Source organism: Pleurodeles waltl, chromosome 1_2 (genome assembly GCF_031143425.1).
Source record: "Pleurodeles waltl isolate 20211129_DDA chromosome 1_2, aPleWal1.hap1.20221129, whole genome shotgun sequence".
Classification (NCBI taxonomy): Eukaryota; Metazoa; Chordata; class Amphibia; order Caudata; family Salamandridae; genus Pleurodeles; species Pleurodeles waltl.
Window position 1 is genome coordinate 1,262,458,073 of NC_090437.1, and position 27,781 is coordinate 1,262,485,853.

General features: G+C 44.8%; 1 protein-coding gene across 2 annotated transcripts in view; it reads right to left on the minus strand.

Moving 5' to 3' along the window:
* Positions 1-27,781, minus strand: part of CTNNA2 (catenin alpha 2) — a 2,570,005-nt gene that overhangs the window by 130,674 nt on the left and 2,411,550 nt on the right. For both annotated transcript variants that reach the window (XM_069204683.1, XM_069204674.1), the window contains exon 17: positions 26,073-26,207. In XM_069204683.1, the coding sequence (XP_069060784.1) occupies positions 26,073-26,207 (135 nt within the window). The remainder of the gene's footprint in view (positions 1-26,072; positions 26,208-27,781) is intronic.

Sequence of the window (27,781 nt, forward strand, 5' to 3'; positions counted from 1 at the left end):
GAAAGAGTCAAGCTCTTCAGTTTCTGTCAAGTTCGGGGTACCATTAGGCTCTGTGCTTGAAAACTGTCACTCTTGCTGCTGTTCCACTGCACTCTATCCTTTCTTCATTGCATTTCATGCTCACTTTTATAGAGATGACAGCTAAGTCTTCTTTTATTCCTAATGTCTACTGGCTCTCGCTATGCTAAATGTATGTGTTTGGCTGGCACTGAAACATGGCGTCTTCCTTATGCCTTCTATGCCTGTGTTTTCTTCAAAAATCTCAATATTATTTTTTATCACCATCTGAATCTATCTCCACTCCTCCCTCAATTTATTTTCCTAGAGTTCTTATTATTGAATATTTGTTTCCCTTATATCAAGATATTAGTTATGATTCCCCAATTAGCTTTAAAAAGAAGCGTCTATGAATTCTCTTTTCTGTTCACTACAACTTTATAATTCAAGAAAATTCTCCAGTTCTTTGTGCCACAGATCTTTACTCAATTTCTAGTTTAATTGTAGTTTGCTCACTGTTGCTCCGTATATGCTCGTCTTTCAAAATGTGATTTGCTGCCATTTCTTATTCTTTATTGTTCTGTTTGTATATTTTTTGCATTTCTAACTCTGCTCACATTACTCCCTATTTACCGTGTTTACATTGGTTGTTTATTATGTATTTCTTTCAATTTAATTCAAGGTCTTGTTACAGCTTGCCTGGGGAGCTCATATTTTCTTGATCAACACTCAGTTTATGTTCATCAATGCAAGGCTTTCTTTTCTCTCTACAATCCTCCTGCGCTCCCTTGAGGTCTTCTTTCAATTTTCTGAGCCTAAGGCTGTGGAACAATCTCCCCACTGCTATACATCTATGGAAATCATCTTTGTTCTCTTTCCAAATTCGAAATCATCTGCCTTTCTAATAGATTAACAACTGCACAGACAAGCCAAAAAATTAAAAGTGCGATTCACAGTTGCACAAACTGGGCTCACATAGGGCCAGATGTAGCAAGCCGTTTGCATGGTGCAAACTGCGAAAATCGCAGTTTGCGCCATACAAACAGCCTAACGCGATGCTCATTCACAAATTGCGAGTCGGTACCGACTCGCAATTTGTGAATGCGACTCGCAAATAGGAAGGGGTGCTCCCTTCCTATTTGCGACTCGCATCGCATCGCAATTCAGAATTGATTTGTGACCGCGAATGCGGTCGCAAAGCAACTCACAGTTACCACCAGTGTCACACTGGTGGTAAGACATTCGCCTTCCCCTTCCCCTTTGTGAATGTCGCCAAAAATATTTTTTCAGAGCAGGCAGTGGTCCTATGGACCACTGCCTACTCTGAAAAAACGAAACCAAATGGTTTCGGAAGTTTTTTCATTTTGCAACTCGTTTTCCTTTAACCCCTTAGCTGCTGGGCCTTTTCCCCCCCAGTGCTGAGCCCTTTTTTGGCTATTTGGGGTAGTTCGCGCTTAGGGCTCCATAACTTTTTGTCCACATAAGCTAACCACGCCAAATTTGCGTCCTTTTTTTCCAACATCCTAGGGATTCTAATGGTACCCAGAGTTTGTGGTTTCCCCTGGAGGAGACCAAGAAAATAGCCAAAATACAGTGAAAATTTTGTTTTTTCCAAACAAATGGGAAGAAAGGGCTGCCGAAGAAGGCTTGTGGTTTTTTCCCTGAAAATGCCATCAACAAAGGGTTTCTGGTGCTGAAATCACTATCTTCCCACCTTTCAGGAACGGGCAGACTTGAATCAGAAAACCACATTTTTCATCACAAATTTGGCATTTTACTGGGACATACCCCATTTTTACTATATTTGGTGCTTTCAGCCTCCTTCCAGTTAGTGACAGGAATGGGTGTGAAACCAATGCTGGATCCCGGAATGCTAAACATTTCTGAAAACTAGACAAAATTCTGAATTCAGCAAGGGGTCATTTGTGTAGATCCTACAAGGTTTTCCTACAGAAAATAACAGCTGAAATAAAAAAATATTGAAATGGAGCTGAAAACAACAGCCATTTTTCTTTATGTTTTACTCTGTAACTTTTTCTTGCGATGTCAGATTTCTGAAAGCAATATACCGTTTTGTCTGCTGGACTCTTCTGGTTGCGGGGATATAAAGGGCTTGTAGGTTTATCAAGAACCCTAGATACCCAGAGCCAATAAATGAGCTGCACCCTGCAGTTGGTTTTCATTCTATACTGGGTATACAGCAATTCATTTGCTGAAATATGAAGAGTGAAAAAGAGGTATCAAGAAAACCTTTGCATTTCCAAAATGGGATCAAGATAAGGTTTTGAGGAGCAGTGGTTATTTGCACATCGCTGAATTCCGAGGTGCCCATAGTAGCATGTGAATTGCAGGGCATTTCTCAAATAGACGTCATTTTTACACACTCTCTTATATTTGGAAGGGAAAAATGTAGAGAAAGATAAGGGGCAATAACACTTGTTTTGCTATTCTATGTTCCCCCAAGTCTCCCGATAAAAATGATACCTCACTTGTGTGGGTAGACCTAGTGCCCGTGACAGGAAATGCCCCAAAACACAACATGGACACATCCTATTTTTTTTATAGAAAACACAGCTGTTTTTTCAAAGTGCCTACCTGTAGATTTTGGCCTCTAGCTCAGCCGGCACATAGGGAAACCTACCAAACCTGTGCATTTTGGAAAACTAGAGACCGAGGGGAATCCAAGATGGGGTGACTCGTGGGGCTCTGACCAGGTTATGTTACCCAGAATCCTTTGCAAACCTCAAAAAGTGGCTAAAAAAACAAGTTTTCCTAACATTTCGGTGACAGAAAGTTCTGGAATCTGAGAGGAGCCTCAAATTTCCTTCCACCCAGCGTTCCCCCAAGTCTCCCGATAAAAATGATACCTCACTTGTGTGGGGAGGCCTAGCGCCTGCGACAGGAAACGCCCCAAAGCGCAACGTGGACGCATCCAAATTTTTGGAAGAAAACAGAGGTGTTTTTTGCGAAGTGCCTACCTGTAGGTTTTGGCCTCTAGCTCAGCCGGCACATAGGGAAACCTACCAAACCTGTGCATTTTTGAAAACTAGAGACCTAGGGGAATCCAAGATGGGGTGACTCGTGGGGCTCTGACCAGGTTAATTTACCCAGAATCCTTTGCAAACCTCAAAAAGTGGCTAAAAAAACAAGTTTTCCTAACATTTCGGTGACAGAAAGTTCTGGAATCTGAGAGGAGCCTCAAATTTCCTTCCATCCAGCGTTCCCCCAAGTCTCCCAATAAAAATGATACCTCACTTGTGTGGGTAGGCCTAGCGCCTGCGACAGGAAACGCCCCAAAGCGCAACGTGGACACATCCAAATTTTTGGAAGAAAACAGAGGTGTTTTTTGCGAAGTGCCTACCTGTAGATTTTGGCCTCTAGCTCAGCCGGCACATAGGGAAACCTACCAAACCTGTGCATTTTTGAAAACTAGAGACCTAGGGGAATCCAATATGGGGTGACTCGTGGGGCTCTGACCAGGTTATGTTACCCAGAATCCTTTGCAAACCTCAAAAAGTGGCTAAAAAAACAAGTTTTCCTAACATTTCGGTGACAGAAAGTTCTGGAATCTGAGAGGAGCCTCAAATTTCCTTCCACCCAACGTTCCCCCAAGTCTCCCGATAAAAATGATACCTCACTTGTGTGGGTAGGCCTAGCGCCTGCGACAGGAAACGCCCCAAAGCGCAACGTGGACACATCCAAATTTTTGGAAGAAAACAGAGGTGTTTTTTGTGAAGTGCCTACCTGTAGGTTTTGGCCTCTAGCTCAGCCGGCACCTAGGGAAACCTACCAAACCTGTGCATTTCTGAAAACTAGAGACCTAGGGGAATCCAAGGAGGGGTGACTTGCGGGGCTCGGACCAGGTTCTGTTACCCAGAATCCTTTGCAAACCTCAAAAAGTGGCTAAAAAAACAAGTTTTCCTAACATTTCGGTGACAGAAAGTTCTGGAATCTGAGAGGAGCCTCAAATTTCCTTCCACCCAGCGGTCCCCCAAGTCTCCCGATAAAAATGATACCTCACTTGTGTGGGTAGGCCTAGCGCCTGCGACAGGAAACGCCCTAAAGCGCAACGTGGACACATCCAAATTTTTGGAAGAAAACAGAGGTGTTTTTTGCGAAGTGCCTACCTGTAGATTTTGGCCTCTAGCTCAGCCGGCACCTAGGGAAACCTACCAAATCTGTGCATTTCTGAAAACTAGAGACCTAGGGGAATCCAAGGAGGGGCGACTTGCGGGGCTCGGACCAGCTTCTGTTACCCAGAATCCTTTGCAAACCTCAAAAAGTGGCTAAAAAAACAAGTTTTCCTAACATTTCGGTGACAGAAAGTTCTGGAATCTGAGAGGAGCCTCAAATTTCCTTCCACCCAGCGTTCCCCCAAGTCTCCCGATAAAAATGATACCTCACTTGTGTGGGTAGGCCTAGCGCCTGCGACAGGAAACGCCCCAAAGCGCAACGTGGACACATCCAAATTTTTTGAAGAAAACAGAGGTGTTTTTTGCGAAGTGCCTACCTGTAGATTTTGGCCTCTAGCTCAGCCGGCACCTAGGGAAACCTACCAAACCTGTGCATTTCTGAAAACTAGAGACCTAGGGGAATCCAAGATGGGGTGACTCGTGGGGCTCGGACCAGGTTCTGTTACCCAGAATCCTTTGCAAACCTCAAAAAGTGGCTAAAAAAACAAGTTTTCCTAACATTTCGGTGACAGAAAGTTCTGGAATCTGAGAGGAGCCTCAAATTTCCTTCCACCCAGCGTTCCCCCAAGTCTCCCGATAAAAATGATACCTCACTTGTGTGGGGAGGCCTAGCGCCTGCGACAGGAAACGCCCCAAAGCGCAACGTGGACGCATCCAAATTTTTGGAAGAAAACAGAGGTGTTTTTTGCGAAGTGCCTACCTGTAGGTTTTGGCCTCTAGCTCAGCCGGCACATAGGGAAACCTACCAAACCTGTGCATTTTTGAAAACTAGAGACCTAGGGGAATCCAAGATGGGGTGACTCGTGGGGCTCTGACCAGGTTAATTTACCCAGAATCCTTTGCAAACCTCAAAAAGTGGCTAAAAAAACAAGTTTTCCTAACATTTCGGTGACAGAAAGTTCTGGAATCTGAGAGGAGCCTCAAATTTCCTTCCATCCAGCGTTCCCCCAAGTCTCCCAATAAAAATGATACCTCACTTGTGTGGGTAGGCCTAGCGCCTGCGACAGGAAACGCCCCAAAGCGCAACGTGGACACATCCACATTTTTGGAAGAAAACAGAGGTGTTTTTTGCGAAGTGCCTACCTGTAGATTTTGGCCTCTAGCTCAGCCGGCACATAGGGAAACCTACCAAACCTGTGCATTTTTGAAAACTAGAGACCTAGGGGAATCCAATATGGGGTGACTCGTGGGGCTCTGACCAGGTTATGTTACCCAGAATCCTTTGCAAACCTCAAAAAGTGGCTAAAAAAACAAGTTTTCCTAACATTTCGGTGACAGAAAGTTCTAGAATCTGAGAGGAGCCTCAAATTTCCTTCCACCCAACGTTCCCCCAAGTCTCCCGATAAAAATGATACCTCACTTGTGTGGGTAGGCCTAGCGCCTGCGACAGGAAACGCCCCAAAGCGCAACGTGGACACATCCAAATTTTTGGAAGAAAACAGAGGTGTTTTTTGTGAAGTGCCTACCTGTAGGTTTTGGCCTCTAGCTCAGCCGGCACCTAGGGAAACCTACCAAACCTGTGCATTTCTGAAAACTAGAGACCTAGGGGAATCCAAGGAGGGGTGACTTGCGGGGCTCGGACCAGGTTCTGTTACCCAGAATCCTTTGCAAACCTCAAAAAGTGGCTAAAAAAACAAGTTTTCCTAACATTTCGGTGACAGAAAGTTCTGGAATCTGAGAGGAGCCTCAAATTTCCTTCCACCCAGCGGTCCCCCAAGTCTCCCGATAAAAATGATACCTCACTTGTGTGGGTAGGCCTAGCGCCTGCGACAGGAAACGCCCTAAAGCGCAACGTGGACACATCCAAATTTTTGGAAGAAAACAGAGGTGTTTTTTGCGAAGTGCCTACCTGTAGATTTTGGCCTCTAGCTCAGCCGGCACCTAGGGAAACCTACCAAATCTGTGCATTTCTGAAAACTAGAGACCTAGGGGAATCCAAGGAGGGGCGACTTGCGGGGCTCGGACCAGCTTCTGTTACCCAGAATCCTTTGCAAACCTCAAAAAGTGGCTAAAAAAACAAGTTTTCCTAACATTTCGGTGACAGAAAGTTCTGGAATCTGAGAGGAGCCTCAAATTTCCTTCCACCCAGCGTTCCCCCAAGTCTCCCGATAAAAATGATACCTCACTTGTGTGGGTAGGCCTAGCGCCTGCGACAGGAAACGCCCCAAAGCGCAACGTGGACACATCCAAATTTTTTGAAGAAAACAGAGGTGTTTTTTGCGAAGTGCCTACCTGTAGATTTTGGCCTCTAGCTCAGCCGGCACCTAGGGAAACCTACCAAACCTGTGCATTTCTGAAAACTAGAGACCTAGGGGAATCCAAGGAGGGGTGACTTGCGGGGCTCGGACCAGGTTCTGTTACCCAGAATCCTTTGCAAACCTCAAAAAGTGGCTAAAAAAACAAGTTTTCCTAACATTTCGGTGACAGAAAGTTCTGGAATCTGAGAGGAGCCTCAAATTTCCTTCCACCCAGCGTTCCCCCAAGTCTCCCGATAAAAATGATACCTCACTTGTGTGGGTAGGCCTAGCGCCTGCGACAGGAAACGCCCCAAAGCGCAACGTGGACACATCCAAATTTTTGGAAGAAAACAGAGGTGTTTTTTGTGAAGTGCCTACCTGTAGGTTTTGGCCTCTAGCTCAGCCGGCACCTAGGGAAACCTACCAAACCTGTGCATTTCTGAAAACTAGAGACCTAGGGGAATCCAAGGAGGGGTGACTTGCGGGGCTCGGACCAGGTTCTGTTACCCAGAATCCTTTGCAAACCTCAAAAAGTGGCTAAAAAAACAAGTTTTCCTAACATTTCGGTGACAGAAAGTTCTGGAATCTGAGAGGAGCCTCAAATTTCCTTCCACCCAGCGGTCCCCCAAGTCTCCCGATAAAAATGATACCTCACTTGTGTGGGTAGGCCTAGCGCCTGCGACAGGAAACGCCCTAAAGCGCAACGTGGACACATCCAAATTTTTGGAAGAAAACAGAGGTGTTTTTTGCGAAGTGCCTACCTGTAGATTTTGGCCTCTAGCTCAGCCGGCACCTAGGGAAACCTACCAAATCTGTGCATTTCTGAAAACTAGAGACCTAGGGGAATCCAAGGAGGGGCGACTTGCGGGGCTCGGACCAGCTTCTGTTACCCAGAATCCTTTGCAAACCTCAAAAAGTGGCTAAAAAAACAAGTTTTCCTAACATTTCGGTGACAGAAAGTTCTGGAATCTGAGAGGAGCCTCAAATATCCTTCCACCCAGCGTTCCCCCAAGTCTCCCGATAAAAATGATACCTCACTTGTGTGGGTAGGCCTAGCGCCTGCGACAGGAAACGCCCCAAAGCGCAACGTGGACACATCCAAATTTTTGGAAGAAAACAGAGGTGTTTTTTGCGAAGTGCCTACCTGTAGATTTTGGCCTCTAGCTCAGCCGGCACCTAGGGAAACCTACCAAACCTGTGCATTTCTGAAAACTAGAGACCTAGGGGAATCCAAGGAGGGGTGACTTGCGGGGCTCGGACCAGGTTCTGTTACCCAGAATCCTTTGCAAACCTCAAAAAGTGGCTAAAAAAACAAGTTTTCCTAACATTTCGGTGACAGAAAGTTCTGGAATCTGAGAGGAGCCTCAAATTTCCTCCCACCCAGCGTTCCCCCAAGTCTCCCGATAAAAATGATACCTCACTTGTGTGGGTAGGCCTAGCGCCTGCGACAGGAAACGCCCCAAAGCGCAACGTGGACACATCCAAAGTTTTGGAAGAAAACAGAGGTGTGTTTTGCGAAGTGCCTACCTGTAGATTTTGGCCTCTAGCTCAGCCGGCACCTAGGGAAACCTACCAAACCTGTGCATTTCTGAAAACTAGAGACCTAGGGGAATCCTAGGAGGGGTGACTTGCGGGGCTCGGACCAGGTTCTGTTACCCAGAATCCTTTGCAAACCTCAAAAAGTGGCTAAAAAAACAGGTTTTCCTCACATTTCGGTGACAGAAAGTTCTGGAATCTGAGAGGAGCCTCAAATTTCCTTCCACCCAGAGTTCCCCCATGTCTCCCGATAAAAATGATACCTCACTTGTGTGGGTAGGCCTAGCGCCCGCGACAGGAAACGCACCAAAGCGCAACGTGGACACATCCAAATTTTTGGAAGAAAACAGAGGTGTTTTTTGCGAAGTGCCTACCTGTAGATTTTGGCCTCTAGCTCAGCCGGCACCTAGGGAAACCTACCAAACCTGTGCATTTCTGAAAACTAGAGACCTAGGGGAGTCCAAGGAGGGGTGACTTGCGGGGCTCAGACCAGGTTCTGTTACCCAGAATCCTTTGCAAACCTCAAAAAGTGGCTAAAAAAACAAGTTTTCCTCACATTTCGGTGACAGACAGTTCTGGAATCTGAGAGGAGCAACAAATTTCCTTCCACCCAGCGTTCCCCCAAGTCTCCCGATAAAAATGATACCTCACTTGTGTGGGTAGGCCTAGCGCCCGCGACAGGAAATGCCCCAAAACACAACGTGGACACATCACATTTTTTCATAGAAAACAGTGCCTACCTGTGGATTTTGGCCTCTAGCTCAGCCGGCACCTGGGGAAACCTAGCAAACCAGCACATTTTTAAAAACTAGAAACCCAGGGGAATCCAAGATGAGGTGACTTGTGGGGCTCGGACCAGGTTCTGTTACCCAGAATCCTTTGCAAACCTCAAAATGTGGCTAAAATAACACGTTTTCCTCACATTTCGGTGACGGAAAGTTCTGGAATCTGAGAGGAGCCACAAATTTCCTTCCACCTAGCGTTCCCCCAAGTCTCCCGATAAATATGATGCCTCACTTGTGTGGTTAGGCCTGGTGCCTGCGACAGGAATAGATCACACAACGGTCAATGTTGGTCCTTACGTGAGGCAGCTGTTGACCCTGGGGTGATCCATTCCTGACACAGGCACTAGGTGTAGGCACTCAAGTGGGGTAGTGTTTTTATCAGGACAGGTGAGGAGTCACTGGGTGGTAGGAATGTTGTGGATCCCAGCATATTCCTGTAGTTTGTGTGACAGAAATGCGAGAAAAATTTAGTTTTTTTTCAACATTTCAGCTTTGCAGGGTATTCTGGGTAAGAAAACTTTGGGGAATCCACACAAGTCACACCTCTGTGGTCTCCCCCGAATGTCTAGTTTCCAGAAATGTTTGGGTTTAGTGTGTTTCTCTATATGGCCGCCGAATCCAGGACCAAAAACACAGGTGCCTGCCTTACAAAACCAGTTTGTTTTGCCATAGACAATTTTGATGTCTCCACAATATGATTTGGGTGGTGGAATTTGGGGCTGAACTAAATTGGGGAGCTCCCAAGAGAGCACTCTCTCTCTGCTTGCCGCCGCATTCACCTGCTCTCTGGGTTGGCCTAACCCACTATTACCCATTTGCACGAACAGCTTGCGAAGGGACAGCAGGACTGTCCTCATCACCTCCCTCATAATGTACTGGAAGAGGAGTTATCGAATGGGACTCCTCTGACTGAAAAATCACTCCCAGAGTCTGCGCCATTGTCCTATCCCTCAGATGCTGTCTCAGTATCTGATGTCTCAGTCTCTGATCCTATGTCAGAGCGGTCCTCTATAACGCGAGTGCAGGCAGCAGTCATCCATCAAGATGCCATCTCTGCTATTGGCTAAACTGTTGCTCTTAAACACTAGCCTACGTAGACAGTCACAAAATCGATGGTGTGTGTGAGATACGTGCAACAGTAGAGGCCACCTTACCTGCGCTTCTTCCCTCAATCAGCACGTACTTTCAAGACACTCAAAAAACACCTTGTCACATACCATTCGTCACAGTCTTTAGCACCTCCTGCGCCCAGTCCAACAATCATTATTGGTGCTCCCACTCCCTCCTCCTCGGATTCCCTCATTACCACCCAGCAAAAGTACCCTTCATCTCTCCATAGACTTTACTAATGTACTCAGCTATTTACATAAAATACAGATTTGCTCTTTATAAGGCATATAAACCTTCTGCGCTTCTTTATGGCACTAAAACTGCCACTAGACAAGTCGGACCCTTTTCCCCCCAGGGAAACCACACACATATTGACAAAAGTGATATATATATGACAGCCAACCACCTGAAACTCAACTCAAGCAAAATCGAAATAATCCTCTTTGGCCCACACAAAAACACCTGGGACCCCTCATGGTGGCCCACCACGCTAGGCCCTGCACCCACCCCCGCCAACCACGCACGCAACCTCAGCATCATCCTAGACTCCTCCCTCTCGATGACCCAACAAATCAACGCTCTTACCTCCTCATGCTTCAACACACTCCGTATACTGAAAAACATTCAAATGGATCCCCACAGAGATGAGAAAAACTGTCACTCACGCACTCATCAGCAGCAGGCTTGATTACGGAAACGCCCTCTACGCCGGCACCACTCTAAAACTCAAGTGCAAACTACACGCATCCAGAACTCAGCAGCACGACTCATCCTCGACCTCCGCCGACACGAACACATCTCTCCACACCTCAAATCCCTCCACTGGCTCCCCATTGACAAAAGGATCACCTTCAAGATCCTCATCCTCGCACACAAATCACTCCACAACACAGGCCCTGCCTACCTCAACGAGAGTCACCTTCCACACCCCCACACGAAACGTCCGCTCAGCTGACCTCTCTCTCGCCTCTGTCCCCCGCATCAAACACACCACCACCGGCGGCAGATCCTTCTCCTACCTTGTACCCAAAACCTGGAACGCCCTCACAACCCACCTTCGCAAGACCCAAAACCTACTTCTTTTCAGGAAGGGCCTCAAAACCTGGCTTTTCGAACAGTGAACCTCCCAGCCCCTTTCCCTCCCCCCGTCCCCCCCCCAACGCCTTGAGACCCTCACGGGTGAGTAGCGCGCTTTATAAATCTCTTTGATTGATATAGATCTACCTCTATATATATATATATTTATCTACATAGATATATCTATAGATATATCCATGTACCTAGATATATCTATCTACATAGATATATATAGATCTATATATACATCTATTTTTTTTTAGTTGTTGTATGGTTTCCTTGGGGGCCAAAATGGCCCCCAGGGAAACCCTACAACATCTAAAAAAAAATATTGCCCCCACAGGGGGTCACCCTGCCCACGGGCGACCCCCTGTCATTTTATTTTATTTATTTTTTTGAAGAAAAAAAAAATCCCCTGGGGGGGCGCGATCGCGCCAACCCCCCCCCCCAGGGGGCACCTACCTTTTTTTTAAAATAAAAATTATGCCGGGGGGGGCGGCCCGTTTTCCGGGGGGGCCGCCCCCCCAAAGTGAAATCCCTGGTGTCTAGTGGTGTTTCCTGGCCCCCGATCGCAGCTGTGCTGCGATCGGGGGCCAGGAAACACTTTCAGAAGGCCTCGTAAGAAAGGGGAGAGTCTCCCCTTTCTTACGAGGCCTTTTCAAAGTGTTTCCTGGCCCCCCGATCGCAGCTGTGCTGCGATCGGGGGACCAGGAAACCTGAAAGTGTTTCCTGGCCCCCGATCGCAGCACAGCTGCGACCGGGGGTCAGGAAACAATTTCAGGAAGGCCTCGTAAGAAAGGGGAGTGTCTCTCCTTTCTTACGAGGCCTTCCCGAACGTGGGAAAGGCCGTTTTCCCCATCAAAGCAGGAAGCGGCCGCAAGGCTGCTTCCTGCTTTGATGGGGAAAACACCTTTGAAACGTCAGCGCGTCACAAAGGGGCGGGTGGGGGGCGGGGGGAGACACAGAAGCTTCCGTGTCTCCCGGGGGAAGTTTAAAAAAATAAAATAAATCCTCGGGTGCGATGCACCAGAGGATTTATTAATACCCTTCCTGGTGTCGGCCACTGGTCGTGACCCGCACCAGGGAGGATGTGTGGGCGTCGGCCAGTGGTCGACGCCCGCACCTAAAAGGATAAGGAAAACGGGCTGCAAAATGAAAAAAAAAACCTGCTTTATTTAAAAAGCAGTCACAGACATGGAGGTCTGCTGACTTCAGCAGGCCACCATCCCTGTGAGTGCAGGGAATCGCTATGGGGTCACAAAATGCGACCCACCTCATTAATATTAATGAAGTGGGTCTTTGCGACCCCATAGCGATTCGCAGAAGGTGTCTGAGACACCATTCTGTCTATGCTTTTGCGATACTGAAATTGCGAGTCGCACAGACTCGCAATTTCAGAATCGCAAAAGCATATCTTGCTACATCTGGCCCATAATTCCTTCATAGTCTTGTATCATGCAGGTTGATCAACTATATTCACTAATACTCGGCCAAAATGAAACACCAAGGCCCTGATTTAAGTGTAAGAGGGTCTAGCGCCACATTAGTGGTGCCTTAGCGTAATATTTTCACGCTAAGGCGATGCTAAGGTGGCCTTTTCGCTGTGCCATATTTACAAAGGCATAATGTATGCAAAGGGGGCATTCTCCCGTTAGGGAGGCCAAAAAAATGGCACAAAGAAATCTAAAGGATTTCTTTGCGTCATTTTTTTCAAACATTTTTAACGTCTGCTCAGAGCAGATTAAAAGGGGGCACACAACCCTGAACAGTACATCAATAGCGTCAGAAATTCTGATGCTATTACCCCCTACCCTGCGCCATAGTGCCCTGTATGCGAAATACGGTGCCCACATGGTGGCGGTAGGGGGGGTGCCTGGGGTCGAAACAATAGTGGCGCTACATGTAATGTGGAACCACTTTTGATAAATCTGGGCCTAAATCTACTTGACATTTTCTCCTAATTTCTAGAATATGAATAATAATTGCACATGCCAAAAGATCCAAAGAGCTTTAATTGAAAAATATGCAATACACAATCTATACTCTTAACTAAAGGCAACAAATGTTGTCAAATTTAAATATATAGAAAACCTTTAATACTGATAGAAAACTCGCAAGACATAACTTCAGCCAGAAAATTAATTAACAATAATGTACATTTAAAACAGGAAGAAAAATCCATGTTCGGTATACAAGCTGCACTGTGTGATAGTTAAAATAGAATTTACTGGCCTAAAGACCACTCTTCAAAGTCAATGGTCACAAGAATGTTGAATAATGGATGGGAATTACTTTGTAAAATCATTTAATACAAAGTTTCTGTTCTAAAATGTTTGCTGTTAATTGTCTTAACACACGTGCCTCAATAAATAATTGCTTATTCTTTCAGAGGGATGGAATTAAATTCAATGCATATTTCTAAATTGGGAAAAATGATGAATGGCTTGACTGTTTTCCCATTTATAATGCAATGAAAGCTACAATAAGCAATCGTTTGCTAGCCTCCTCTCAATGTTTAAACTTATTATTTGGATCCATGTGCAGTAACATGTTCCCCTGTGTGGGTATTTGTTGTATTAAACATGTTGTGGGATAGCTGTAGCTGCTCCCAGACCAATGTTATAAATCCATTGAAGGAAGTGCTATTAGTGTCAAAATACTCGGGTCCAGGGACTCAGTAAGGCAGTATTGCGCCCTGCTGAAGAAAGGCGGACGTTTGGGGTCATTGTAATTTGCTGATACAGTCTCTCAAGCACACAAAGTGACTTTCACTAATCACGATTTGCATACCAATAGAGGACTGGGAAGCATCCCAAATCATTCCATCTTAGGCTCCTCCAAGCAGGAGTGAACAATCAGTAATTAGCCCATCTTTAAGAATACCTCTCTCGCTTTATTCAGGTCACAAGCTTTTGTCAATGGTGACCCAAATGGCATTTTTATGTTTGTAAGCCCCGTCTCTGAACCAGATTTACTCCAAGGTGCTATTACACCCGACTGTACGACGAAACAACGACTGCAAAAAAAACTACTGCCTTAACAACGAGGTCGGAACACCGACCTCGTTGCTACTACTAATGATTTTACCACGAATGCCTTAACAACGATATTTCGTTGTAAAGGCATTCCTGATAAAATCATTAGCAATAGGCACCATTCACCCTACATCCCTCACCCCACCCCCCCAACCCCACCCCAAAACCTAAAACCCCCTGACCCCCACCCACTCCCCAAAACCAAAAACGCCCCACCCCCCCCAAACCCACCCCAAAACCTAAAACCCCCTGACCCCCCACCCACTCCCCAAAACCAAAAACGCCCCACCCCCCCCAACCTCACCCTAAAACCTAAAACCCCCTGACCCCCCACCCACTCCCCAAAACCAAAAACGTCCCACCCCCCCAACCCCACCCCAAAACCTAAAACCCCCTGACCCCCCATCCACTCCCCAAAACCAAAAACGCCCCACCCCCCCAACCCCACCCCAAAACCTAAAACCCCCTGACCCCCCACCCCCTCCCCAAAACCTAAACCCACACTTACCTTCGCCAAGTCCCTTCTTTGTACCTTAACCACGCATGTTCGTTGTTCAGAACATACGTAGTTAAGGCACAAAAAACCGAAGTCGTGGTTAAAAAAAGCGTTGTTGCGCTTTCGTTAACCACGACCTTCGGAAAAAAAAAAGTTGTAAAAAAGGATGTTTCCCATTACAACCTACTGGTGCAATACTGGTATTATGTTACTTGTAGGTGTTAGACTTTTCATCCTTGGCGTGGTCTCCCTTAACTTTTTGCCTCTGTTCCCCAGGTTGTTGATGTGTGCTAGACTCTGATTTTGCTTTTTTTGTTACTCTGGGCACTTTAACACTGCTAACCAGTGCTAAAGTGCAAGTGCTCCTTTACAAAATGTGTATGTGATTGGTTTATCCATGATTGGCATATTTGATTTACTAGTAAGTCCCTAGTAAAGTGCACTAGAGGTGCCAGGGCCTGTAAATCAAATGCTACTAGTGGGCCTACAGCACTGGTTGTGCCACCCACATAAGTAGCTCTGTAATCATGACTCAGACCTGCCATTGCAGTGTCTGTGTGTGAAGTTTTACCTGTAAATTCGACTTTGCAAGTGTACCCACTTGCCATGCCTAAACCTTTCATTTTCTTACATGTCAGACACCCCTAAGGTAGGCCCTAGGTAGCCCCAAGGGCAGGGTGCAGTGTATGGTTAAGGTAGGACATATAGTAATGTGTTTTGTATGTCCTGACAGTGAAATATTGCTAGATTCGTTTTTCACTGTTGCAAGGCCTGTCCCTCTCATAGGTTTATACAGAGGCTTCCTTTAAATATGATTAAAGTGTAGATTCCCTTTGGGAGCAGATGGACAGCTGGAGTTTGGGGTCTCTGAGCTCACAATTTAAAAATGCATCTTTTAGTAAAGTTGATTTTAAGATTGTGCGCTTGAAAATGCCTCTTTTAGAAAGTGAGCATTTTCTTGCTTATACCATTTCTGTGACTCTGCCGGTTTGTGGATTCCCTGTCTGGGTCAGTTTGACAGTTGGGCTGGTTGCACCTCAAACTAGACAGTGACACAAAGGAAGCTGGGGTGTAGCCTGCATATCCTGATGAGCCATCTGTGCTAGGAGGGAGGGGAGGAGTGGTCACTCGCACCTGAAAGGGCTGTGCCTGCCCTCACACAATGCAGTCTCCAACCCCCTGGTGAGTGTCTGGGGCCTGGCCTGGACAAGGCAGGATTTCACATTCCAAAGAAACTTTACTTTGAAGTAGGCCTACTTCAAAGGAGAAATTGGGTATAAGAAGGGCACCCAAAACCACAGACTTTAGAAACACTTCTGGAACCAAGAGGAACCTCTGCCTGGAGAAGAGCTGAATAGCTGAGGAAGAAGAGCTGCCCTGCCTGTGACTGTGCTTTGTGGAACTATCCTGCAGTTGCTGCTTCTGCCAGAGTAAGAGGGCAAAGACTGGACTTTGTGTGCCTTCCATCTTGAGAAGAAATCTCCAAGGGCTTGATCTAGAGCTTGCCTCCTGTTGTTTGAAGTCTCAGGGACAGCAAAGACTTCTCTCAGCCAGCACCTGGAGTCTCTGGAGAGACTCCTACTCTGCCCTGTGGTGCCCATTCAGTTCCTGGGACCCTGAAAGGAGAAGCTGGCAGCCTAAAGACAAGAAACTCCATGCACAGAGCGCCGTGTGGGGGAAAAGATTGACGCAAATCCGATCTGCGGCTGAGAAAAACGATGCGCCGCCGGCTCCGCAGCTGAGAAACGATGCTCGCAGGAAACGCGACCAAAGAATCGTCGCACGGAGCAGGAGAAACGACGCGCAGCTGGGAGATCACAACCTGCGCTGCGGGATTTTCAGACCATCGTGCGGCTGGATTTTCGACTCAAGTACCGCTGTGCGGAGTTATTTTTGACGCACACCCACCAGTGCGGGGTTATTTTTGACGCACACCAGGTACATTTTCACTCTAGCAGCGCTAGTGTGTATTTAAAACTACTTAAAGACTCTTTTTGATTTTTAATTGACAACTTGACTTGTATATGGTGGATTTTTGTCGTTTTGGTCTTGTTTTGTTTAGATAAATATTTCCTATTTTTCTAAACCTGTGTTGTGTCATTTTGTAGTGTTTTCATTAAGTTACTGTGTGTGTTGGTACAAATACTTTACACCTAGCACTCTGAAGTTAAGCCTACTGCTCTGCCAAGCTACCAAGGGGGTAAGCAGGGGTTAGCTGAGGGTGATTCTCTTTTACCCTGACTAGAGTGAGGGTCCTTGCTTGAACAGGGGGTAACCTGACTGTCAACCAACGACCCCATTTCTAACAGTAGGTAAATTTATTTATGAGTGTAAATTTTGGTTTTGTGAATAGAAATTAGGAATTGCACACTTAGGTTTTTAATTGACCATGCATTTTGCACTTGTATGCATAGTAAGCATAATAAGCTGACCCATTCCCCAAAATACCCTTTGTTAATGAAAATAATTCAGTAGCAGAGATAGATGAAAACAGGAAAAACAAATAAATTTTTTTGATTTACACACTAAGGACCATATTTGTCAAAGATTTGCATCACTGTTGTATAGCAGTGGCTGCTGCAAATCTCAAGGGAAGGAGTGGGACGGGGGAACAAAAAAAATAATTTTAAAAAGGTTTACCTATTCCCATCACTGCCACCTCCTGTCGCCTCGCACCACTCCTTCTGGTGTACCAGCATTCACTGTGACACCAGCACAGCCTCCTCAGCAATCCTGGTGCTGCTTTCATGCTAACCCTAGCATGAAAGCAGCATCAGAATTGGTCTGAGCAGCTTGGACTGCTGCTCAGACACTGCCCTTGGATCTGTGCAGTTTCTCCAGCCCAGCTGTGCAACACAGCCGTGTTGGAGAAACCTAAGTGCGCATGTGTATTTGGCCTGCCTAGGACGGCCGGCCAAACACACATGCGCACTTGGGTGCACTCTCTCCTCCTCCCACCACCCATGGCCCAGCCTGTCCCTTCCTTCACATGCTGTTGCCAGAGCCAGCAGCTGAAAGATAAAACGATGAAGAAATATTGTTGTATCTTTCAGTTCCTGGCTCAGCCGGGGGGGGAGGGGGAGACACTGCTTTACCATTGTGAAGGATCCACCCCTGCTCTTGTACCGCGCAATGTGGTGGAAGAGCGATGCAAGTCGTAAGTCAGATTTAACAAGTCAGGCAAAGCCACCTTGCGTGGCCTTGCCTGGCTTGATAAATCTAGAGTAACACAGCACAGGTAAAAAACACTGCACTGCATTACTCTGCCCTGGGAAGGCGTTCCATGGGTGGAGTGTGGGTGTTCCCATGCATCCTCCCATGGATGTTGGAGCATTCCCAGATTAACCATCACTGGTAGATTTGGGAATGCATCAAAATCGTATGCCTCCTCAGGTAAATTCAACAAGGAGAAAAATATGTATACATCCTGAATATGCCTTAGGGGATTGTTTTTGTGCAGAAACGCGTAACTTGCTGCATAAAACAATCCTGCTTACAATACAGGCACCCTTCCACCGCGGTGTGTGCTAGTACTGGGAATAGCCAGGAATGCATCGTACAATGTTAAGTATGGTATAATCCTGCCATTTTCCTATCTTGCAGTGCAGCAAGGTGACTTGCTGCTCTGTGTGCACTTCATGAATGTTCAACTACTCTTTCATATCCACAAAGAAACATGACATACAAGGGGACATCTGCAAACAACTTTCAGATATTTGTAGGCCAACATCAACATCCAATGTTTGGGCACCAACAGGACTCTCAAGAAGGATCAGACAAAACAAAGCAATCACCAAACTAACATCCAGTATACCTTAATGCAGAGGATGACACATGATTTATTAAACTGTGGATACTGGGCCAGCCAAAATAGTGGAAGGTATAACTGACACCAATCCCAGCTGATTACTAGGTAAAGATGCACCTATATTTGAACCTATATTTGAACCCATACATTCTACTAAAAATATTATTTGAAACAAACATAGACATTATAGCTACCTACCATATGTTTAAGCCACACATCCCTCTGATGAAGAGACATTCTTCAACTTTGCACCAGTCAGTAAATACCCATCATGCCTCTCAAATGCAGCTCGCTTGATTACATCACATCCACAATAATACCCCAGCTTTCATGGATAATATCTCTACAGTGATTCCAAACAGACCTAAGCCATAGACCAGCCATTTAAAGATGATGAAATATGTATCTCTGTTAGCCTCAAATAAACACACCTTGGTTAGACCAAGAACAGCAGCAAACCCATATTTATCAGAACATCTGGAGTGTGCCTTGCAGAACATTAAGGCAACATAGAATTTCATGCCTTCAAACAACGAAGCCCATCGAAATGTACTAGGTAGACACTGCATCTCTTAAAGATGAACAGGGAAACATCAGCTCTAAAGAAAGTCACTTTTTTGTATACTAGTGAAGTAGTGAGCTTGGGTGACTTCCCCATGTGATAACTTTTGTTTTTCTTTGAGCTCTTCACAGTTTATGTTTTCCAATATAGTGCCCATAGTGATAGTTTGAGATTTCCCCCAATGGCAAGGGAGTGTCCAGGTGTCGTCCCCCACCCACTGACTGGTGCCAACCACAATTGTGGCACCCTAGAAACCCACCTCAGATCACTTTCCTGGTCTGTATAAAATCAGTAGAGGACTGGAACTGCTCTCTGTGACCTCATGGGGACACAGCAAGCTGCAAGAGGTATTTTTCATGAAGTCAGAAAGTAACATTTTGACTGGGAGGAAAAATCTTGGTGTATCTGATCTGTACTCATTAGCGGATGGCCTAAAATCTTGCCTAGGCCCTGGTCTACTTCTTCTATATACATTTTAACATTAACATAGAGGGCCATATTTATGGAATTGTGGTGCAGCAAGTCACCTTGCTGCACTGCTCTGCATCACAGGAAAAGGGCAGGAATGTGTCGCATTTAAAAGAATGTCACACAAACCTACCTTTGTCCCTGCGCTGGCACTGTTATGGCAGCCTACTGCCAATGCAGGCACCTTTACACCATGGTGCAAGGGTGCCTGCGTTGTAAGGAGGATAGTTTTATGCAAGAAGAGACTCCTTCCTGCACAAAAACAATCTCCTGAGGCATATGCCTCTTTCTATGTGTGCTGCAAAGTGCAGCAAACAGAAAGAGGAAGTAATGAAGACAAAGAAAGATATTTCTTCTTGTTACGCTTTACCTGGGAAGGCGTAGCATTTTGGCACATTCCCAGGTCTACCACTTCTGATAAATCTGGAGATGCATCAAAATCCATGGATATTGCATCGGAACACCCACATAACACCCATGGAATGCCTCCCTGGGGCAAAGTAATGCAAATCAGCAGTTTGTGCCGCATTGCTTTACTTCAGATTTATGAAGACACTCAGGGTCACACAAGGTGGCCTTGCATGGCTTCATAAATCTCATTTTTGAGATGTGTCGTGCAAGCACCATATTGCGTTGTGCAAGTGCAATGCAAGTGGGCCCATAAATATGGCCCTTGGTGCTTTTGGGCCCTATTATTACTTAAAAGTTTAGAAAGTGATATCTGGAGTTGCCCTTATTAGATTTGTGTAATTTTGTGTAATTTTGCATATTACATTTCTAATCCAGTCTTGGATTATTGAGTATTTTGTGTTTTCACTTTATTGCTGTTTTGGTTTTGCATAAGTACATGCCCTATGTTACGTCTGTGAGCTCTTTGGCATAGCTACCCTGGGTGAAGCTCAGGTTAATTTAGTGACAAGTTAATATTATTCCTTGAGGTAGGGGACAACACATCCCAAATAATAACATATGTGTGTGTCTGCATGAGTGTGTGTGTGTCTGTGTGTTCAGGTTTCTTCAGTTTTAAGAGTTACATATATTAATAATAGGTCTTTTAAGGTTTAGGGTGAATGTTTGAAGTGGATAAAATATACTTACAAGGATTTAGAAGATTGTGTATATAACTTACAAAATAATGGGTGTGGAGGTTTCCATCCCTTTAAGATATGGAAAATGTGTTAGGACTTTGTGAGTATTAGGTTAAAAGGTTTAGTTAGGGGTTATTCTTTTTTTTTTTTTTACAGAAGAGGAGGTATGGGTGGGAGGTTTACTCCTCCTTTAAAATATAATACAAATATGGAAAATGTGTTAGGACTTTGTGAGTATTAGGTTAAAAGGTTTAGTTAGGGGTTATTCATTTTTTTTTTTACAGAAGAGGAGGTATGGGTGGGAGGTTTACTCCTCCTTTAAATTATAATACAAATAAGTCCAAACTTGACAGATAGATAGATAGATAGATAGCTAGCTAGATAGATAGATAGATAGATAGATAGATAGATAGATAGATAGATAGATAGATAGATAGATAGATAGATAGATAGATAGACAGACAGACAGAAATACAAATAAGGTACTTTAACATAACTGAGAGAGTATTTGAGGGTTTTAAGGGATAGAGTCAACAGAAAATTAGAAAAGGTAATGAAAAAATAATTGTTGAAAATAAAAATAATGGACTAAAGGAATTTCAAGTAAACGTATATAGCCTTATTAATCTAAACTAAAGGTAATCTAATGTGAAAATCTGAAGTGACATCTGATTTTTTAATAGCATAAATGACATTTAACCCAGGATACGCGTCTAAGAGTACAGCCATTTGTTGGTATCTGGGCCCTCTCTGAATCAGAAGTTCATCTGGTTTTTAGGACCATGGGGTAGGCAAACAGGAGGTTAGCCACCAACCATTAAAGAACAATTCCACTCCCTATGTGCCAACAGGAGCCCTGGGTCCTTGAATCTTCATTCTTTTGTTTAGGAGTGCCATGTCGTCAGGTGTAGACCTACCTGTCTTATAATGTGCACTAGCCCACCTCCTTTTACAGTAGTTCCTCTTCATTGTAATCGGAGGTCAATAACTGTTTTCTCATTGCTAGGACTAGAGCCAAAGCAGGTGTCTCCAACCAGTGTAATGTGAGCTTCCAGACACCTTCAGAGTAGGTTGTGGCCATGAGTTCATTTTTAAATAGGCACAGGCAGGGTCACAGTTTCCTTTTAAAGGTAAGGGAAGGATGTGTTCATTTTGCATTATTATTTTCAGGTTGCAGAAACTAGGGCCTGATAATGAGCAGGGGTCAGTCAGATTGAAGACCAAGGCTGCAGCTGGGGCACAGGGGTGAAAAACTGAATCAAAGAGGTATTTAACTCTTAAATAAAAGTCCTTGTCTATTCAATATTGGAGGGTCAGAAGAAAATGATATGTCTGCATGTTGTTAAATGGGTAAATGTGAGAAAACTAAAATGAATAGTACCATTAATGATTAAGTTCTTCATTTTAATTTTCTTCCATTTCAAAGTTTCACATTTACAGATAGTAGGCCTTTTGCTCTCAGTGGCAAGTAGAAGTAGACACTGTGCCATATGTATAACTGAAAAATACAGGGTTTTTTAAAATGGGAGAAATTTAAAGTGCAGAGAAATGTTCCATATTTTTAACATTTTTGCAGAGCAGTTCCTGCACTGTAAATTTCTCCCATTAACAAAACAAATGGTTGTATATTTGTGTTATACATGTAAGGGTGCCACAGATGGTGAAAGGAAGTGCCGGAGGTTCTTACAGCACAGACTCTCAGTCACCATACCCATACACGTATATCCCATTCATACATAAACAAGCTCATACATCACACAAAGTCCACACTCTCGCTGACACACATGGTAGCTCTGTCATAGTGCCCCTAGTCAAAGTATTTTGTTCAAACCATAGTATCAGGCTCTATGGACATTGATCTTTAAGTCGATGAAGCTGAGCCAGTGGGTGTCTGGTAACAGTGCGTGAGTTCTTCAGCCTTCAGTAGCTCACTATGATTTTCACTGATCAGAAGTAGCTCTCACTACAGGAAAGGCTGGAGACCCCTGAGCCAGAGAGTCATCTGTCTTGGGAATCAATGAGAGCAGATCCTGTGAGCCCTATTTGGGAATCTTCAAGTCAAAACAGGTACTGTAAAGGCTGTCCCTTGTTCTGCAAACTGTTCTTCTTTCACTCCCATATGGCTCTGTTAAATGTTAAATGGGCAGTTGTTGAAAACATCCATATAATCCTGGGCCCAAAAGAAGGTTATAGCCCTCTGGAGAGCAGGGCCATTAGCTACAGCCAGGAATCTGTGTTCACCTTTGGATGTGAGGTGCTGGCAAAATTAGTTCTAAAAGTCAGTGTTGGCTTAGGCAGCTCACTGTATACATAGTTATACATTTTACAAAACTGTTATCAAAAACCTCACTTCACCATTGCAATATATATTTTTTTTAAAGGAAAATTATTTTGCTAAGCAGAGCTAGCAATTGAAGGCTTTAATTTTTCCACTGAAAATCTAGCTAAGCCTAAACAGTGAAAACAGCTTTTGGACACTTGATGCCTCATTATAAGTCTAGCAGTTCAACGACTGCCAGACTCGTGGTGGCAGTCAGATCACAGCACCCCAGGTGGTCCGACGGCCACATTATCATGCAGACCATTGTCACCGCCGGGAACAAGGTTCGCAACGGGTTGACGGCGGTCAGACTCGTGGACAGCCATGTCGGCGCTGAACTCAGTGTTGCCGTGCTGATCACGACTCCTGTTTCCACCTGCCTTTCCATAGCAGGGGCCCCACCATGAACAGGCTGGTGGAAACACAGTGCTGGGGGCCACAGGAGCATGGGGAGTACAGGGGTCCTTCTGCCCAGCACCCTTGGAATACACATTCCAAAGGTGCTATAGTGCTACAGTATTGACCTCGGTTCCCTTAAGGGGCAGACTGGCGGGAAGTTCGTAATACTATGTTCCTGCTGGTCAGCCCAGCAGGGACATCGTAATACGACCAGGGGGGAGAGCACTGGTATGATGGCTGACTCCTCCCCGAGGAGTTCTCTGACCACCAAACTCCAAACTTGTAATGAGGGCCTTAGTCACTATTAGAGAACACTTTTACAAACATGTTGTGAGTCCCTGAGGACTTGCTGGCACATTTTAGGTTGACTAAAAATAGGCTTTATTCATAGTAAAGGCACTTTTCTTTTACATGGGTCAAAAGTTATTTTAAGCTACACGATAGGTAGGCACAGCACAAGGGGGTTAGCCATATAATTAGCCACATAAGTCGATAGTGTAAATGTAATATCCCATGCTACTGGTGAATGTTCTGCACCAGATACCAAGGATTCACAGGAAAGATTAATAGACCAGTTAACAGTAGCATTTTAGACCCACAGCATGTGCACTGTGCCACATTGCACAGTGTCCTCATATCATCAAAATGAGGGTTCAGTAAGAAGACAAATTATCTGGGGTGGCTACACGTACATGATCACTTGGCTACATCTTGGGTGCTTCTTTTGAGTGCAAACTTCTATTTGTGCGCTCAATGAGGTTACAATATGAGCACAAAAGGCAGGATTTATCTGGAATATGTAGCAGGTGGAAGCAAATAGCACAATTGATTAATTTGTGCATTTTGTAACAACACCCCCATCGGTGCGGACCACATGCTAACATAACTTAGTGAATGCAGAATTTACACCCACACTTTCCATCCTTGTGGTGTTGGGGACATCAGGGGCCATATTTATACTTTTTGACGCAAAACTGCGCTAACGCAGTTTTGCGCCAAAAAAATTTGCGCCGGCTAACGCCATTCTGAAGCGCCATGCGGGCGCCGTATTTATTGAATGGCGTTAGCCGGCGTTAGCTGACCGGCGCTTCCTGGTGTGCGTGAAAAAAAACCACGTACACCAGGCAGCGCCGGCGTAGGGAAAAATGGCGTTTGGGCGTCCAAAAATGGGGCAAGTCAGGCTGAGGCAAAAAAATCGTCTTAACCCGATTTGCGCCATTTTTTTTTGGCGCCCAGACGCCATTAACATGACTCCTGTCTTAGCAAAGACAGGAGTCATGCCCCCTTGCCCAATGGCCATGCCCAGGGGACTTCTGTCCCCTGGGCATGGTCATTGGGCATAGTGGCATGTAGGGGGGCACAAATCAGGCCCCCCAATGCCACCATTTTTTTAAAAAAAAAATACTTACCACAACTTACCTTTTCTTCCCTGGGATGGGTCCCTCCAGCCTTGGGTGTCCTCCTGGGGTGGGCAAGGGTGGCGGGGGTGTCCCTGGGGGCTTGGGAGGGCACCTCTGGGCTCATTCTGAGCCCACAGGCCCCTTAACGCCTGCCCTGACCCAGGCGCTAAAATGCGGCGCAAATGCGGGTTTTTTAGTCCCGCCCACTCCCGGGCGTCATTTTTGCCCAGGAGTATAAATACGACGCATATGCATCGCAGTAATTTTTTAAGACGGGAACGCCTATCTTGCATATCATTAACGCAAGGAAGGTGTTCACGCAAAAAAATGACGCTAACTCCATGAACTTTGGTGCTAGACGCGTCTAACGCCAAAGTATAAATATGGAGTTAGTTTTGCGTCGAATTTGCGTAAAAAAAAACGACGCAAATTCGGCGCGAACGGAGTATAAATATGCCCCCAGATCTTGTTGCTTTTTTAACTGTTTCCCTGGTCACCCCACACATACATCTCATACTCGATCTGTGCTACTAAAATGCTAGCAAAAGATACTATGACGAGGCTGTTGGAGTGTAGTTATTATAATCAAAAATGTAACATTCTGGCATGAAACCTTTGGGCTAAGTTTGTGGTAGGAGCATAGCTACAGCAAGTGTTCACACCCTATCCACTCTCCTAAACATGTCACGCCAGTCACTTCTCACCACTAGAGTTTCATGTGTACTCCAACCACACACCCAATTTACAATAGATTTTTTAAGGCACTACTATTTGCAGTGATATATTTTTGAGATTTAAAACGAGCTGCAAGGTTGACTGGAGACTTAAAAGTTGGGGTGCATCGCCAAGAAAACGAATGTTTATGACCACATGCAAAAAAAGCTCAGAGAGGGGGGCTAAGAACAGGTTCTCACAGAGCACAACATAAAGATTTTGCATGCATGCTTGATATAGAAAGGACACAGCACAAAAACGAGTGGGCGTGCAGCTAAACATAGAATTAAACATCATCTACATTTCAATACGTGTCCCCCCCTCAGTCAGTCTTATGGTGTACTCTAGGAAATCCAATGTGTAGAAAATCTATCAGAGGAAGTGATAAGGGAGCACTAAGACAACGGCCTCCTGTCTTTTTAAAGCAGAATTAAAAACATATTTCGAAGTAAATGAAGCCCTACTTTTAGTGCTGAAACGCACTGCTGCCTACTAAATAAATAATTGTCCTACGTACCGATTTTGTTTCATCTTTTCAGGTTAATACTGGGCCAAAACCGATGTTTCAGTGCGCAAAACAAATATGGTAATATTGACAAATAGAAATTGTTCCACCTATTTGAACATGTACTAAGCTATATATATATTTATATATATATAGCACATATATACATATATGTATGCGCACACACATACACACCCACCCACCCACAACACACACACACACTTACTTTTCGGTGGCCAATAATGCTACTCATTTAATATTAATATTTAAAAAAGGAAGAGCGCATTCATTTCGTCATTGATAAAATGACAATTTGTGATGCTGTATAATATAGCAACTTACCCCTGAAACAATGAGCTCTCCTCCCAGGTTTTGCACTTCAGCCTTGACTTTGCTGCAGATGTTGAGCTGGTGGCAGTAGAGGGCAATTCGCTGCAGGTAGGCCAGCAGGTCCTGCTTGCAAGCGGAATCGGGGCACTGAAAGCAAAGTCGAAAACAACTCCGTTGATTAAACGTAGTAAACGCAAAGGACCTCATCAAATCAATGCAATTAGACCAAACCGTACAGGTTGGTGCGCCTTTCGCTGTTATGCATTCATTTAATTGAATCCCACAGTAAAACATTTTGATATGTGCAGCTTGGATTTTCAGTTTTGCAATTTAATTCAGTTCATTTCTTTTTCAACACACCTCACAGAAATATTTAAAAAAAAACACAGTTAAACCACCATATACGCATCCTTAGCCGCGTATGGACCTCTATGGGATGAATACAAAAACGGCACGTTTAGGGCACATTGACATCATACCTACTTTTTCTGCGTAGTTTCCAAAGTGAAATATGCAAAGTGAATTATGCCCTCTGTAGAGTTGGAACTACCTCAGGATAAAGATTTTTCTTGTCCTGGAGGGCTATATGGACCTTCAGTCTCAATACTCGTAGATAAATGATAATATTAGCTTACCACAGTCAGCTACAACACATTATAGTTAAGAAATATATTCCTGACCAATTAAGTTAACAGTAAAAACTATAATGATTAAAATTACATCAAAATTACGACAGTTGGATGTAGGGAGATAAATTATTGAAATAATTCCCATAAAAAATAATGGGAACCAAAATGTAATATAAATCTTTAGGATGCAGTTAAGGATTTACATTCTGTCTGCAGCTGACCCACAATGGTCACTTCTGGAAAAGAGCTCGTGGTTCACCAAGTTTTAAATTCTGACTTAGACAAGTTCTGGAGGCCAAAACGTCAGCACGACAAGGCTGGGAGCTGTAAGCAAACAGGGCTGTGCTGGGTTGATACCAATTTTTCTGCTACCCTGCAGTAGCCTTGACCATAGCCCAAAGATCATAACAGAACCAACTGCTAACTTGTAGCCGGAAAGGTTGCATTTCTCTCTTCTAGGCTTGGAATATTGTCCTGGTCCACAAAACCTGGAAAAGTTCCAAGTTACAAAAAATATTCATACATTTTTTCTTGAATGCTACAGAATTCCTGATGTATACGAGTCCACAATTCAAATGTAAAAATGGGTCATCTCACTTCTATTAGAAGAGCACAGCAAACTTCCATCTTGCTGTTAGTTCCTGAGGTACTTGGGTAGCATCTCTATCTCTTCACTCCTCAAGGAGTTTATATACTGCGACAATAGGAAAATACTTTAATGGACTCATTCAAGGAACGTTCCAGACTAACTGCTGACTCTCTTCCGGTATCTACCTCTGATGTCACATCCTTCTGTACTCTTCAGATTCAGAAAAGAAGTTCCAGAGACAAGCTGGCTACTTTACAATGAATCCGGGCCCCTGTGTCCTTGTGGGACATCAGAACTTGAACAGTGGCGTAACAAAACTTGAGGGGGCCCCTCTGCAAAGCACGTGGCGGGAACCCCTTCCCTTGTACTCATTCAGGGGCCTGTTGCCGGTGCACAGCGTACTGTGCTGAGGGGGCCCCCCTAAATCTCGGGGTGGGGGCTACAGGCACCTTTGTTACACCACTGACCTTAACACATAAGATAAAAATATAGATACAGTGCTA